The sequence below is a fragment of the Mesoplodon densirostris genome, chromosome 1 (genome assembly GCF_025265405.1).
Source record: "Mesoplodon densirostris isolate mMesDen1 chromosome 1, mMesDen1 primary haplotype, whole genome shotgun sequence".
Taxonomy (NCBI): Eukaryota; Metazoa; Chordata; class Mammalia; order Artiodactyla; family Ziphiidae; genus Mesoplodon; species Mesoplodon densirostris.
Window position 1 is genome coordinate 236,117,985 of NC_082661.1, and position 16,577 is coordinate 236,134,561.

The 16,577-nt window shown below is 46.4% G+C and overlaps 1 protein-coding gene across 5 annotated transcripts in view; it reads left to right on the plus strand.

Moving 5' to 3' along the window:
* Positions 1 to 5,629: 5,629 nt before the first annotated feature.
* Positions 5,630 to 16,577, plus strand: part of TMEM131L (transmembrane 131 like) — a 159,909-nt gene continuing 148,961 nt past the window's right edge. For all 5 annotated transcript variants that reach the window (XM_060116533.1, XM_060116555.1, XM_060116544.1 and 2 more), the window contains exons 1-3: positions 5,630 to 5,812; positions 6,481 to 6,551; positions 15,198 to 15,241. In XM_060116533.1, the coding sequence (XP_059972516.1) occupies positions 5,689 to 5,812; positions 6,481 to 6,551; positions 15,198 to 15,241 (239 nt within the window). In that variant the 5' untranslated portion in view covers positions 5,630 to 5,688. The remainder of the gene's footprint in view (positions 5,813 to 6,480; positions 6,552 to 15,197; positions 15,242 to 16,577) is intronic.

Sequence of the window (16,577 nt, forward strand, 5' to 3'; positions counted from 1 at the left end):
AAAGAATATTTTGATTAGAAAATGCTGCCCCCTCTGGGAGGATGCAGCGTCATGGGCATGTGGTGTGGCCTGTCGGTGCCCCTGTGGAATCAGAAGGCAGTTCCTCTCACTGTAGGCAGCCTGGAGCCAGGGCCAGCTTGGTGCATCAGGGCTGGATTTCAGGCCCCGCTTCTCGGGTGCTCCAGGCATGAGCATACATGGCAGCCCAGTGTACGTGATGAGAGGGAGCCAGATGTGTGCTCATCAGGACAGAGAGCTTTCCAGGAAGGGAAAACAGCAAGTGCAAAGGTCCTGAGGTGGGGCGGGGGGGGGGGGCGGTCAAGCCTGGTGATCTCGGTGGACACAAAGGCCCCCGGGCTGAAGAGCAGTTATCAAGGGGAAAGCTGTGGAAGATGAGGTCAGAAAGGTGAGCAGGGCTAGATCGCGCAGTTCCCTGCAGGATGAGGATAGGAGTTTGGATTGTATTCTAATTGTATGGGAAACCACCGGAGGGTTTCATATTAATACATAATATGAATTCTATGTTAAAAAGGTCATTTTGGCCACTGCACAGCTGACATATATATAAGTGATGAGGGTGGAAGCAGAGAGACCAGTAGAGGGCAATTGGAGGAGTCTATGTGAGCGATGGGGTGCTAGCGGGGTAGTGGTAGAGAAAGAAAGGCGAGGTAAGGGAAATACTCTGGAGCTGAGTGCCTCAGGACTTGCTGAGAGATTTAAAGGCTGTAAAGGAAAGAGGAATTAAATATGACTCCTTGGCTTTTGGCTCGAGCAACTGGGTAGATGGTGCTGCCATGGACTGGAGGTTAGGGAGAGTGGGGATTTAACAGGTTTGGATGGGTACGATAAAGAGTTTGGACATGTTACGTCTGAGATGCTTATTAGCCATTCAAGTAGGGATGGCAAGCAGGCAGTTGGATGGATATATGAGTGTGGAACTTTAGGTTCGGGCCAAAAGTCTAAACTTGAGACTCGTCGGCTTATAGATAATATTTAAATATACAGGGCTGGATGAATTCAGAGAGAGAGAGAGAGAGAGAGAGAGAATATCCAGGACCAAGCCCCGGGGTCCTCTTACTTTCAAAGGTTGGGCATAGGAGGCAGAAGCTGCAAAGCAGATGATTGAGGATGGTAGAAAGATTGTCTGCTGCCCTTGACGGGAGTGCCACTGACACAGACTTACAGTGATGGCCCTGGGGAGAGTAGACTGTCCTCTGGAGAAGAAACTAGTTTATTAAGTGCTAAACGCTTTCTCTGCAGCCCTCTAATCAGTATCTACTTTTGTTGCTTTTATTCAGTTTGCTAATTTAGTTGATATAAAATGGTACATGATAGTTCTTTTAATCTGCACTTGTAAAACAAACCAAGTATTACTTGCTATTTCCTCTTGTCCTATGAGCATTCTGTTAATATCTTTGAGACTGGTTATTGTTAATGATTATGGCTCACTTTCAGTTTTGTATTGGTTAAGTTTTTTCTTTCTCTCACTTGCGATTGTTTTTGACAGGAAGTAACAGAAAACTTGACCACAATAAGAAGGGGTTACTTCTGCTTACAAAACAAGATGTTAAAAGGTAGACAATCTAGCAATTCTATAATTCCTCTAGGATCAAGACTTCTGCCTTTCCAGTGCACCACCATCCTCAGCGGGTAGTTTGTGTCCTCAGGCTTGTCTGAAGGCTGCCAAACCTCTGGGCATTACATCTATATTCCATCAGGAAGAGGAACACGGAGCAAAACTCTTGTACTAGCTGAGTCTATTCGTCTTCGTCAGGAAAACAGTAGCTTTCCTTGAAGCCATGCCAGTAGAAGTCTGCTTACATCACAATGACCAGAAGTCGGCCAAATAGCCATGCCAAGTTGCAAAGGAGCCTGGGAAGGTGACTATTTTTTTTTCACTCATGTATCATTTATTTAATCATAATTAAACATGTAGCAGGACCACACTCAAGGCATCCTGTGTAAATCACATTCTAGCCTCTCTTTAAAAATTTTGTCTTTAATTTTTTAAAAAGCTAATAAAAAATTTAATGAATTTACTTTTATTCAGTAAAATTTACCCTTTTTATTGTACAGTTTTATGAGTTTAAAAACACATGGAGAAAGATGACTATTTTTAACTGTGAATACTGTTGCTCCCCCAAACTGCTTGATGTTCCCATAACAGAAAAGGACAATGTATTAACACAACAGAACAGGACTCCCCAGGCAGTCCGGTGGTTACGACTCCTGCCTCCACTGCAGGGGGGAAGCGTTCTATCCCTAGTCAGGGAACTAAGATCTAAGATCTCCCATGCCACATGGCTTGGCCAAAAACAAAAACAAAAACCCAACCAAACAAAAAAACACAACAGAGTAGTTTAAGAAAGGTGTGAATACTTAATTGATGCTTCCTGAGATGAGATGAAATGGAAGAAAGAGTAAGAAGGGTCCTCTTGAGTCAAGGGGGAGGTTTGCATCTCAAGAGTACCTGACCATAATCCCTAGGTTTCTGCCAAGCTCAAAAACCATCCCTTCTGGGCATTTCCTCCCAGGCGAGGATGAGGCTTGCATCCCAACAATGACGGTGGTGATGATTTGATAAAAGACTTAGAAATGTATGAATAGATGAGCTAGAAAACAGCTGCTACCTGTACATTTTCATTAATCATTCCCATTTCCAGCATGTCTGAGTGATGAGATGACAGTGAATGGCAATGAAGAGGTAATTCGAGTAACTGAACATCAGTATCAAATTTACCGTATTCATGATAGTCTGGCACGTCCCCACAACGTGAACACAGGGTAATACCATTACTAGCATTTATTGAGCCCCTATCCTGGATGCTTACCCTACAGTATCTCATTTAATCTTTACAACCACCTTGTGACCTGGTGTGTTGAATCTTCTCTGGATTAGATATAGGTGATTTGGGCTTGACCCTTCCCCGTCAACTTTACGTGGGATGTGTCGAGCTATAACTCACATTTATAAACTTGCTTGGTTTTCATCTGTACCCATTAAGAAAAAAAGAACAAGGGTAAAGTAAGTCAAAAGCATGGTCAATATCTTGCATGTTTAAAATAAGTATAGATTTAGTTGATTTTAGGAGTGGTTTAAAAAAAATTACACGGATCTAATTTAAAATTGATATACTCTAGTAAAATATCTCCTGTGTCTCTTCTACCCTTTAATCTTCTGTATATAATTTGCATATTGAGTTAATTCATGTTTACATTAATTTTCTTCCAGTTAACATTATTTCATACAACTTCTCCATAACTCTGCCACTATAACTTGGATATTTCTCATCCTTTCTGGGTTTCAGTTTCTTCTGTAAAATGAGGCAGTTAGACTATTATGTAATAGCCAAAGTTTTTCCAGCTCTAACAGAATACCTATTATCCACAGGGGAATAATGGAAATATAGCACAAATGACACAGACTCTTCTTTGGAGAACAAATTTACTTCAAAACATGGATGCTACTTAATGGGCCATAACTTTCCTGTTGTTCATGAGTCAGCATGAAAAATACCTCCCGAGAAGGCTAATTAGGTGAGATTTATCTAAGAAGACAGCTGTGTAACCCTGTATCCCTCTCCAACCTCATGGCACTGCAGATACATGCTTCTGGCTTTTTGAACAACAGTCAAATAGCATTACCAACTTTGTAAAGTCCACAAGACTACAACTTGAAAAATTAAGCTGGCCTTTCAAAAGCTTCAGTAGAAGAAAAAATAGAGCTGTGTTTATATATGGTCCATAGCAATTTTCTTCTATCTTTTAAGCCATTTCCATTGATTCTGAGATACTGGTTGGTGTGAGAAAGACTTTTACTAAAAAGTAAAATAATTTAAAAATTAGTAAAGTTCTGGGTTGTGTCTGTTTATTAAACCTGTTGAATAAAACCTGTTAGGCTGTTGATGTTTGCTTGCTTTCCTTTCTAAGTAGTATGGTCATAAGTGGACTTAAAAATACGTATTGTAAATAAATAGGCCAATGAGAGAACTTTCATGTAGAAACAAACTTTGAAAGTGCAGTTACTGCCGAAGTGGGCTGGGCAAGTGTTCTTGTCATAGAAGGCCCCCTTAACACAGTAGAAGAAAGACCTTCAGAGCCCAAGGGGCAAATGCAAAACTAGAGAAGTGAAACTAAGAGAAAAAAGAAGGGACGTGTTGGGATGGGACTGGAGATCCTTGCTAATGAAAGGTAGATGCTGGCAGGCAACATAGAAAAAAAGGCAAGGGACAGAGGGAATACTGGAGAGTGGATAATGCAAAGTGCCCTTCTTTTTTTTCACATCGAGGTTTTATATTTGTGCTAATCTTCTTAAATGTTTAGTTCTGGCCAAGCAATTAGGCTATTTAACCTTGTTTAAAGACAGTGTGAGATTGGGTTCACAGTACTGTGTTATGTCCTTGGGACAGAGAGGATCCATAATTGATTTAGTCCTTCCCCGCATCTGTCCTGCTATTCGACCACTGCTTTGCCATTGTCTAGACTCTAAGGCACCAGAAGCAATTAAATAGAGGATCAACGTAAGCAGACAGGTGTGCCACGGTCCCTTCTACATGGCTCGTATTCTCTGAATTTCATACAAGCTACTCTGGAAGCAGCAAATTAAAAACATCTTAAGATTGCCAGTACTTCCAGGTCGCGCAAATAGATCCCCGAAAAAAAACCTTGCTCCTGATACCGCTGGCAAGGGCATGATATTAACTTAAAAGAGATCTCAGATCTTAGACGTGCTTTTTAGTTATAGGCATCAAAAGATATATTTCCAAGAATCACTTATATTACCCCGTGAATGTCAGAGACAGCAACTCACCACGTCCTTGACCCCAACCAGGTTTCAGAAGAGGCTGACTAAATTTTGCAATAGGAACCCGAAAGGAGTGTGTGCAGGGTCTTTAAAGCTCTAAACCCCCTAGGAAGAGGCTTCCCCACCTGTCACAAACTGGACCGTCTCCACAGAGGGTGCCGGGGCCACCACCGCCACGCGGCGCTGAGGTCAGCCTCTCGGGTCTTGGGAGAGCTCTTTTAAATTCTAAATTACAGACTTTGCAGCCACCGGATATCCTCGCTGCAGAACTGGCAGTAGCCATGTGGCTGCACTCGCCTTTCCTGACAACCACTGCATTATTTCCACTAATACCCTGTCTGGGGCCTCTCGCTGGGCAACTCCTCATTGCCACCTCCCACCGCCGCCCCTGCCCCTGTGGGTAATAACCCGATCGTGGCCCGCGTGCCCAGACAAAGCCGAAACCGCCCCAAAGTTCTTGGCGATAGTGGCCCGGGAGCCCCTCCCGCCAGCTCTCGGCGCCCCTGTCACGCCCGCGGAACGTGCCCGGGCCCCGCAGCCTCGAGGGGGGGCAGCCGCAGGGCGCCGCGGGGCGGACCCGCAGCCATGTGCTCCGAGACGGGCGGGGCGGCGGCCGCGGCCTTCTCATTGTCCACGTTCCCCGCGCCCCGCCGCGCTCCGTCCCTCCCTATCTGTGGCGCACACGCGCGGAGCGAGCGGCGCGCCCGAGGCTGGCCTGCAGCAGCAGCTGCGGCGGCGGCGGCGGCGGCGGCGGGGGCGGAGGCGACGCGGCGCGGGGAGGGGCGGGGCAGGCGGCGCGGGGGCGGGCCCGGGGCGAGGAGGCCGGGGCGCCAGCTAGCGAGAGGCGAGCGCGGCGAGCAGCGCAGAGGAGCGCGAGCAGCAGCATGGCGGGGCTCCGACACCCGCAGCCGGGCTGCTACTGCCTCACCGCCGCGGCCGTGAACCTCCTGCTGGGCGTCTTCCAGGTCCTCCTGCCCTGCTGTCGCCCGGGAGGGGCTCAGGGACAAGGTCAGCCAGGCGCCGCTCCGCTGGCTTCCCTCTCCACCCTGCCCCCCCTTTCTTTTGGGGGAACTGCTGAAAGCTATAAGAGGGCGAGGGGAGGAACGGGAAAGGAGGAAGGAAAGCAGTTGCAATTCCGGGCTGGTCCCCTCTGCTCACCGCGACGTCCCCTCCGGCACCCTCCGCCCCCCGCCAACAGAAAGCTGGGAAGTCGCGGGGCTCGGGGACCGCGGCGCGGACCGCTAGCCGCGCGCGCCTCGGAGCCTTTGTGCGCGGGCCCCGGGCGCCCTGGGCGCAGCCCCCGCTTTGTGTGGCGCGCGCTGGGGCCCCGCCGCGGCTTCCTGCAGCTTTGTTCCCCTAGCCTGGCCGCCCGGGCCGTGTCCCGCACACGCCCGTCCCAGCTGCTGCGGGATGCGGAGCGCAGGGTCCCGCGGGGTGGCCTCTCCTCTCCGTCCCCCCAGCGCTAGAGCCCCCGAGCCCGCACGTCCGAGGGGCCACCGGCTCGCACCCCGTCCATTGTGTTCCGATCTTCGGCTCACTCCTCGGGTGGCCTCCGCTTCTAGAAGGGAAGGGAGGCTTGTTTTGGTGAGGCGGGTGCACGGGGGGACAATCGGGAAACAGGAAGCGTTTCTTTTCCGTGCATTAAAAACGCGGTGTGTTTTTTGGTGTTGGTGCAGCGATCGAGCCCTTGCCGAACGTGGTGGAGCTGTGGCAGGCGGAGGAAGGGGAACTCCTGCTGCCCACTCAGGTGAGGACGGCCAGGTGACAGGGCGGCTGCGCGGGTGCAAGGGAGGAGAGGCCCGGAGGCCGCCGGCTCTCAAGGCGGCACCGGCGCTCGGGCCACTTTGCAATGCAAATAAACGGTCGGGCTGAGCCTGAACACCTGGCCACGGTGGCCTGCCCGGCCTCCTCCCGTGCCATGTGACAGGGCGTGAGTCACGCCGGCCCCAAGTTCAGGAGGTGGGAGCCGAGGCCGCCTCAGCAGGGCCGCGGCCGGCGGCGGCGGTGCAGAGGGGAAGGGCGGGCCCCTCGGCCGCCAGTGGTCCGGGGTGGGCGAGGGCCCCGTGCCTGATCTCTGCGTGAGCCGTGCTGTGTGCCTGAGGACCACGGGAGGATGGAATATTGATTTCAGAAATGTTAGTGAGTGGTCCTTGCCGTTAGCGTTAAGTAGCTTTGGGATGAAGATGTGCCTTTAAAGGATTGTAATCTTGGGTCTTGTCCAAGTGCCTTTAATTTGTGTTGGAATACACCCTCTTGTTAAGAACTTGAATTTCAGGTTTCGGATTCCCCCCCACCCCCGCCCCGTGTGATATAATGGTTGCATGTGGAAAAATCATTACTAATGATTTGTTGGGAATCTGGTATCATCAGATTTACCGCTTCAATAGATAGAGTACTGCAAAGCCTCTGTGTTTAAGATTTCACTTTTAGGAGAATTTCTCATTGACTGCAGATGTACACATTTAAATATAATGTTGTTGACTGTTTTTCATCAGCGACAGGAGTGACCCCAAATGCATGTTGTGGATGGGTGGGGGAGTGGTTTGAATTGTAAGGGAATAGTGAGCTTGTGTGCCAGTAATTTTTAAGATGTTCATTACGTCTCACATTGGTGGCGGCACTTAATTCTATGTTGTCTCTTGTGGCTGTTTAGAAAACAGGATGTGTAGCTATAACTTAACTGGCGAGGCTGTGCAGTTTTACATTGCAGTGTTCTTCTTCCTACGTGGAGCATTTAGAGGGCTGGTTTTGAGGTACTTGGAATATTCATTTTAACCAGGGCTAATGAATAACAGCTTCAAGGTGGAGAGTGAGTTTTTTAGAGGAAAATGTACTGGACCTTCCCTGGAGGCCGGCAGGCTGAATGAGACCAGTCCTTGGAGAAAAGGCCGCATCAGGCTGCGGAGCAGATAGTCTGTCCTCCTCTTAAAAGTTTATTCCTAAATAGATTTCCACCCCCCCTGATTGTAAAGGGCAGATGTGTAGTGTTACAAAAATGCAGAAAGATGAAAAGAACGAAATAGAAATCACTCAACTCCTGCTGAGAGAACCACGCTGAACATTGGGCATATTGACTTTTCACAAATGCAATATAGTCATATTTGTGTCTATCGGAGTTTTCAGCAGAGGCGTTAGTGACATTTTGGGCTGGAGAATTCTTTATTGTGGGGGGCTGTCCTGGGAGCATCTCTGCCTCTACCCGCTAGATGCCAGTGGCAGTCACTCCTCCCTCCCCGCAAGTTGTGACAGCTAAAAATGTCTCCAGACCTTGCCAGCTGTCCCTGGGGAGCAGAACTGCCCCGGTTGAGAAGCACTGGTGTATATCTGTACATTTTTGCATTTTTATTCAGTCATACTCTACCTCTCCCTGGTTAGTGTGGGAAGCCAACCCAGACTGAAAGGAAAGGAAATGATAGACTTTCATTTGTTACAGCATTAGTCAAAGGCTCAGTCTCTGTGCTCAGAGATGGAAATGTCAAAGCCCCTGATATGATGAATGATTTTATTTATAGGCTCAAAAGTGATTTTATGTAAATCTTAATTTCTGGTTTTGTTTGTATGTATAATACAGTTTGTTTTGGTAAAAAATGTTAGAATTTTAGAAGCTGTTCTCTGGAATACTCACTATAGAAGCATTTATACCTAAGCTCTTTTAATCGAAGCTATAATGAAAGTGAAACTGATATTCAAAATCATTTTCTAAATACTCCATCTATATGTGTATTTTTTAGAGACTGTTTTACCCTACATGTACCTCGGTGGGGGTGAGGATAGATATGGGTCTGTCTGTCTATATTTATCTAAGCTGCATATCTATCTAAACTGCACGTGTGTGTGTGTGTGTGTGTGTGTGTGTGTGTGTGTATAAACTGCACAGAGTTCTGAAGAGAGTTATTTTTAGGGAATTCTTTTCAAAGTAGTTTGAATTTTTTCAGAAAAAGTTCCCTCATGTGTGTCAGGGAGTCTGTTGAAAAGAGAATATTTATAGGTGTTATGTAAATTTGAGGGTTTTCTGCCTACTTTGTAAGTTGGGTTCCCTTCAGAAGACTTAAAAGATGACTTCAGAAGCTAAGATTTGTCAATGATCAGTGAAACAGGAGCATCCGAAGATGTGGCATTAAAAAACTGAATACTAACATTTGCCAACACTCATTGTTTATACAGTTATCTATTTTGGACATGTTTTCTATAGATTGGGCCTTTTTCTTTTCTTTTTCTTTTTTTAGTGGGTCTCTTAAGTGACCAAGAACTTGAATAATGCATCATTAGTAAAACCAGATATAATAATTGCATTGTTATAAACTGCCAGCCTTATAAATCACTCTGGCCTGGCTTCCAGGATTTGACTTAGGGCTCCATTGCTTTCCACCTCTCTGTCCTTGGTTTCTTCATCTGCAAAATGGGGTTAATAGTGGTGCCAATCTCAGAGGATTTTGTGAGGATTGAGTGCCTTGAATTTAGTAAGCGCTTAATATAGCTTACCTGTTCTTTTGGCAGTATCTCATCTGACCCCTAGATTTGGTCACTGGAGAGCATGGAACAGCTTTCCTGCTTGGAAGGGGCTGAATCGGTACAGATAACACAGTACTATCATGTGCCCAGCAGTTGCATAGATAAGTTACATTATTCATATCTTTTTGTTATACACTCTTTTATGTTGTAAAATGTTTTGGTGTAAGAACATTAAAACTTGATCCATGGTGATAATGAGAAGGAAGAAAAAACCATGTAATTTTATTCTTAGATTTACAGGATTTTTCTTCTCTGACTCTCTGCTTCATTCATGCTTCCCCGCACTGACTCCAGAGTAGTGATGTTATAGAAGCCAAACAAATGTTTTCGTCAAATGTTTTATTGTCAAGAAGTGATTGCCTGTGTGCAGGGTACTGCTTTGTGCGCCTTCTTACTCCGCCTTCAAGGTCAGAAGCTTCCCTGACCCCCTGTGAGCCACTGTGGCCCTCGGGGCCCTTTGCAGTGTGACCTTGTCTGCAGCTCCGCTCAGTCCTCTGGGACACTCGCCTGCCCCTTGACCGCGCAGGCCCAACGTGCATCTGTTGAATGAGAGCACAAACGCTATTGCCCTGCCGTTTGTCCAAGATCAGTCCTTCCTGACCCTTAGCTTGGCCGTGACACTGTCTCCATTTCTCCTCCCCTTTGAGTTTCTCGAGTGTCTGGATTTTTTCCTTTGTCTTGTGTGTGCCTTATTGCCCTAACTGGGCTCCCCTTAAGAGGGTTTGGGCATCTACGCTTGGGTGCCCCGTTGTGGCCACGATGTTGTGCGTGCAGTAGGCCTTCAGGGTTCTTCCCGGTGGAGGAAAGGCAGTGCCCAGTGTCTTGTCCAGTTTCCCTGTTCATGAGGTTAGCCACTTCTGAAGAGGGCAGGTGGAATGCCTTAGGCGTTGAGTTCCAATTACTGTTTAATAGTCACATTTCTGTATCAGTTCTAGGAGCAAGAAGGGCAGTCTACAGCTTGTTCATTTAGTCCGTTCAGACTTTACTGGGGTGAGAAGCCTCACTCCTGAGGGCCGTGGCTGGGTTTGGGGCGTGGACATCGGTGCCGAGTAGGAGCTGTTTCCTGATGCAGAAGCATGTTGGTCTGGGATGGGATGGGGAGGCTGTGCGATCCTGGCCTTGTTAGTCCATCGAGCAAACAGCTGGCCCGGGCCTGGCCCAGATAGGCCCCTGCGGTACAGTGATGAATAAGAATGTTTCTGCCTTGAAAAATCCCACGTCTTGTTTATTTTGCCCACTTAAGGCCTGAGCGTGTAGATAAGAGAAATTGGTAGAAAGTGAAACAGGAAGTGGCACAATGAGTATCTCAGGTACCCTGTGAGGTAATAGTCTCTGGCCCCAGGCTGGGAAGCATTGACTAGCATTTGGAAATCTTTTTGTCATAGAAATTTCTTTTTGGTTGAATCAAATTCCACTATTAACATAGAAAAAGAACAACCAACATGGGTTGAATACTACTGGCATTGTTTAGCCCTTTACGAGTCTTAATTCATATTAAGATCCTAAAAGCTATGAAGTATTGTGAGCTGATTTCAGATGAGGAAATTGAGGCACACAGAGGGTAAGTGACTTGCCCAAGGCGATAAGAACACGCACAGCGGTGGTGGGATTTGAATCCAGGAGGAGTTTAGCTCCAGAGCCCAAGCTTTTGGCCACTTTGCTACTGTATGAGTTTTAGCACAGTCTGACCAGGAAAGTGGTATGGTGGTGATAAGGTGCCTGTGTCTGAGAGAAGTAATTTTATGTTATGTTTTGAATTAGGAAGGTTTGCCTAATGAAATTTTTGCTTTTAATTAATTAATTTATCTTTGGCTGCACTGGGTCTTTGTTGCTGCGTGCGGGCTTTCTCTAGTTGCGGCGAGAGGGGGCTACTGTTCATTGCAGTGCACGGGCTTCTCATTGTGGTGGCTTCTCTTGTTGCAGAGCATGGGCTCTAGGCGCGCGGGCTTCAGTAGTTGTGGAACATGAGTTTAGTTGCTCCGCGGCATGAGGGATTTCCCAGACCAGGGCTCGAACCCGTGTCCCCTGCGTTGGCAGGCGGATTCTTAACCACTGTGCCGCCAGAGAAGTCCAAATGAAGTTTTAAAAATAGTTATATCTACTGGTATTTAAAATTTTTTTATTGGAAAAATTTTTATTCAGCTATTATTCACATATAGTGTTATATTAATTTCAGGTGTACAGCATAATAATTCTATATTTGAAGCTTTGCAGAATAATCACCACAATAAGTCTAGTTAAGATCCATTACCATACATAGTTACAAAAATTTTTTTTTCTTGTGATGAGAACTTTTAAGATTTACTCTCAAAAAAAAAAAAGATCTACTCTCTTAGCAAATTTCAAATAATGCAGTACAGTGTTATTAACTGTAGTCACTATGCTGTGTATTACATCCCCCATTTCTTTTTTATTTTATAAATGGAAGTTGGTACATTCTGACACCCTTCATCCATTTTGCCCACTCCCCACCTCTGCCTCTGGGAACTACCAATCTGTTCTCTGTATCTGTGGACTTGGTGTTCTGTTCTGTTTTGTTTTGTTTAAGATTCCACAAGTAAGTGAGGTCATATGGTATTTGTCTTTCTCTGTGTGACTTATTTCACTTAGCATAATGCCCTCCAAGTCTATTCATGTTGTCACAGATGGCAAGATTTCATTCCTTTTTATAGCTGAGTAATATTCCAGTGTATATACCTACCACATCTTCTTTATCCATTCATCTATCAGTGGACACTTAGGTTGCTTCTGTGTGTTGGCTATTATAAATAATGCTGCAGTGAACATAGGTGTATATATATCTTTTCAAGTTAGTGTTTCAGGTTTCTTTGGATAAATACCCAGAGGTGGAATTGCTGGGTCATATGGCAGTTCTATTTTTAATTCTTTGAGGAACCTCTGTACTGTTTGCTATAGTGGCTGCACCAGATTACAATCCCACCAGCAGTGCACGAGGGCTGCCTTTTCTCCACATCCTAACCGACCTTTGTTATCTTTTGTCTTTTTGATGATGGCCATCTCACAGGTGTGGGGCGATACCCACTAGTATTTAAGAAACACCTAGACTGTGCTTAGCCCTGCAGACATTTATGGAGCATGTACTGTGGGCGGAGCACTGTTTTAAGTACTGGGGATGTCATGGGGAACAAAAAAAGAAAATCACTGCCCTTGTGGAGCTGGCAGTTTAATGGAGGCATATAGAGAATAAGTAAGAAATAGAATAAATTATAAGTTATGCAGTTTGTTAGAAGGGCATCAGTGCTATATGGTGGCAGATTGGAGGAAGATTTGGGTGATGGGAGTTGCAGTTTTACTTCAAGAGGTCAAGGTAGGTCTCTTTGAGGAGGCCTGTACTTGGTATTTGAGCCAGCCCCTGAAAGCTGTGAGAGAATTAGAATAGCTAGCAAGGTCCCGAGGCACCGCCAAGAGGGAGTGGGGAGAAATTACGGGGTTTGGTCCCCGCCCTTTGAGAGCTCCGTGTTGTTGGGGAGATAAAGCTGGATCCAAGTGCTGAAATGGAGGAACGGAGAGGAGGGAGAGAGGAGCAGTGTGTATTGGAGGGTCTGTTAAGGCTTTGGGGAGGGAGTGGCCACTTGGAGACCTGCATTAGCCCAGAGCCTCACAGGGGAGGTGTGTTTTATGCTTTGAATGGGAGCCAGAGCCCTGCTGAAGTGTGGCTGTAGAGATTGGGATGGGTGTGTCAAGGTCAAGTGACCGTTGCTCAATTCCAGGTTCAGGAGCTTGGAGGTTGGTTCTTGAGCAGAGATTAACACGGTGACCTTGACTGCTGGGTCCGTAAGTAACGACTGATGTTGAAAAAGATTGGTCTCACAGTGGCACATGGGCTGGGTTGAAGGCAGCAATCTTTAAAAAAATTTTTTTTTAATTGGGGTGTAATTGAAGTACAATATTAGATAAATTTTGGGTGTACAACATAGTGATTCACAATTTTTAAAGGTTATCCTCCATTTATAGTCATTATAAAACATTGGCTATATTCCCTGTACTGTGCAATATATCCTTGTAGCTTATTTATTTTATACACAGTAGTTTGTGTCTCTTAGTCCCCTACCCCTATCTTGCCTCTCCCCCTGGTGACTGCTAGTTTGTTCTCTAGATTGGTAAGTCTGTTTCTGTTTTGTTTCATTCACTAGTTTGGTGTATTTTTTTAGATTCCACATGTAAGTGATATAATGTAGTATTTGTCTTTCTCTGTCTGATTTATTTCATTAAGTATAATACCCTCCAGGTCTATCCATGTTGCTGCAAATGGCAAAATTTCATTCTTTTTATGGCTGAGTAGTAGTCCAGTGTGTGTGTGTGTGTGTGTGTGTGTGTGTGTGTGTGTGTGTGTGTGTGTGTATCACATCTTCTTTATCCGTTCATCTGTTGATGGGCACTTGGGCTGCGTCCGTATCTTGGCTACTGGGAATAGTGCTGCTGTGCCCGTTGGGGTGCATGTATCTTTTCGATTTAGTGTTCTTGTTTTTTTTCGGATATATACCCAGGAGTGGAATTGCTAGGTCATATGGTAGCTCTGTTTTTAGTTTTTTGAGGAACCTCTGTACTGTTTTCCACCGTGGCTGCAGCAGTTTGCATTCCTGCCAGCAGTGGATGAGGGTTCCCTTTTCTCCACATCCTGGAAAGACAGCAGTCTTAGACAGAGTGGAAGCCCGTCAGCAGTGGTGGTGCAGGCCTGGGGTGCGGACGGCTTGGGCCGATTTGCCGGCAGGAGGGGTGGAGGAGGACAGGTCTGAGCTGTATTTCTGATGAGCGGGTAGAGACCTTGACGCTTGGAGGTGACGGCAGGAGAGCCGTGTAGGACGACCCTCAGGTTTGCCCAGGGGCAGGGGGTGTGACGGCCTCTTGGACACACGGGGGCCCTTCCCTTGGCAGGGACCCCTGGCGTTGAGAAGTCTGGTGTCGTTGTTTCTGGGGAGACAGTGCGTAGAGCCTGGAGGTGTTTGGCGGTGGGGCCGCAGCTGTGGGTTAAGTGGTCCTGCACGTACTGTGGGGTCTGACCTAACCTGCCCGAGCCTTGGCTCCTGTGGGAAGGTTGGTGTTTATCTCCATGTGTGGTGGAGTGAGAAGCTGGGGCTGCAGATAGGGATTGGGGCCCTGTGGCTCCAAGAGTGGGTTAACAGTCAGAGGGCGTTAGTGAAGCGGGGTCTGGGTCCAGGAGGATGGGGGGCAGGGCGACCAGGAGAGCCTTGGGCTGGGGGAGCTGGAGGCACAGGAAGGGTGGGTGTTTCCGCAGCCAGCGGTGCAGCTTCGGGAGAGGATAGAGCCGTGCCAAGAGCACGGGTGCCGGGCAAGTGCCGAGGCGGCGTTTAATTGGATCTGCCCTTTTGCTTCTGTTGCAAGCACCTTCTCTTTTTACCCACCTGGTCTGTGACTTCTGGTCACAGTGTGGCATGGTAGGTCTCAGAGAAGATTTTGGAAGCACATTTGAGTGAGATATTTATGCCACTTGTAAGTCAAAATCTATCAGGTGCTCATTTAGGGGATTCTTTATGTTTGGGGATTTTAATTATCATTAAATTTTATCTTGTGCGATTAAACTTAAACACCAAAAAAAGGCTCTTGGAGAGACGAGTGATGTCAAACCAATTTTGAGACTGTGTTTTGGTGGCGATTTTAGACAGGTAGAATGTTTACTTACAGTGAACATGTAAGGGATCACTTGGGAATTTCTGGCTTTCAGTGGTGCCATTCTAGTGTCATTCTTTTTTTCAATAAGTATTTATTGAGTGCCTGCTGTGTGCCAGGCACTGTTATAGACAAGTTCACCACCCCTGTGGGATTTGAAGAACTGTTTTTGTGTTTTGGGAAATTTTGTGTTTCTTTGAAACAACTGTTAAAGCATGTTCTTTCTCAATAGGGTGATTCTGAAGAAGATATGGAGGATCAGTCTCAAGAGCAGAGGTAAGGAAAAAAATGGGGGCAAATCCATGCTAAGTTTCTCTGGCCACTTTGGATGCTGTCTGAAGTCTTGGGATATGTCTGTGTTTATGTATTTAACATTATCTGTGATATATCTTTCTCTTTGGCATTTGGGGTATCTATACTCTAATAATGAATATGGCTTTGTTTTAAAATAAGGTTTGCACTGACAGCTGTTAGGACACGCCCCCCCAACCTCACTTTCCCATGGCGTGCATACACCATCCTGTCTACAGACATCTGTTGAGCATCAGGCAGTGTGCTGGGTGCTGGACGTAAAACACTGAACAAGACCTGTTTGCGTGTAGTAGGGAAGTCAGACATTATTGTAAACAAAACAAAATAGTTATGCTTACAGTAGGAACTATCAAGAATTCAGTTGCTGTGGTAGGGAATAAGGAGATGGATAGCATGCTTAGGTGGTTGGAGGTGACATATGAGCTGGAGTCTGGAGGCTGTGTGGGAGCAGCCAGGTGGCAAGCAGAGGGAATGGCAGGGGCAAGGGGCCTGTGGTGAGGAGCACTGGTGGCCATCCAGGGACGTGGAGAAGGTCAGTGTGGTTTTGTAGGATAGTGAGATGAGGTAGGACCTTAGAGGCCATAGTGAGGAGGTTCGGTTTTAACTTCTTTAAGTGTGGGATGAGTTGTTAGAAGATTTTAAGCAGGGGCCAGCAAATCAAAAGATATTACATTTTTTAAGGGAATGCTTTGGTCATGGGGCACCCTTGGTTAGTTGTCGTCAGACTGGGATATCTGGTCCCTTGGAGGCACCTGAAGACCCTAAGTGGTACCTGGGCGTGGGGATAACTTTCAGAGAATCAGCTTCTAGATCCCCAACATCCACATATTCTCCTAAAACTGATCTGAGGTCGCAAGTTCTCCTTTTCCACCTCTTCTTTCGCAGTCTCACGTCTCCACTTTGCCAAACGAAGGCAGACCTCTTTTCGGGCCCCCATCCTGCTTTGTGCTTCATCTTGGGCAAAGGGACAATTTGAAGTATTGGTATTGGTTAGGGGAAAGGGATTTAATTCTGGATGACGAATTCATTAGTAACTTTGGTGGTTTTCAAATCTTTACTCTCTATAATATTGAAGGAGAATCCAATCAAATTGTCAGTTGTTAGACCATCAAAAAGTGATTTGTGGATAAAATGCTGAGGGAGTGTAGAGCGTATAGGGTCAGTGCTTTAACAAAGCTCCTTCCATTCACATCTATTTATGTGAACAAGCTTTTTCAGGGTTTACATTAAAAAAAAAAAAAGGGACAAGGAAAATAAGATTAAATTGATGCTAATTAACCCTGTCTTATTCTAGCAGTAA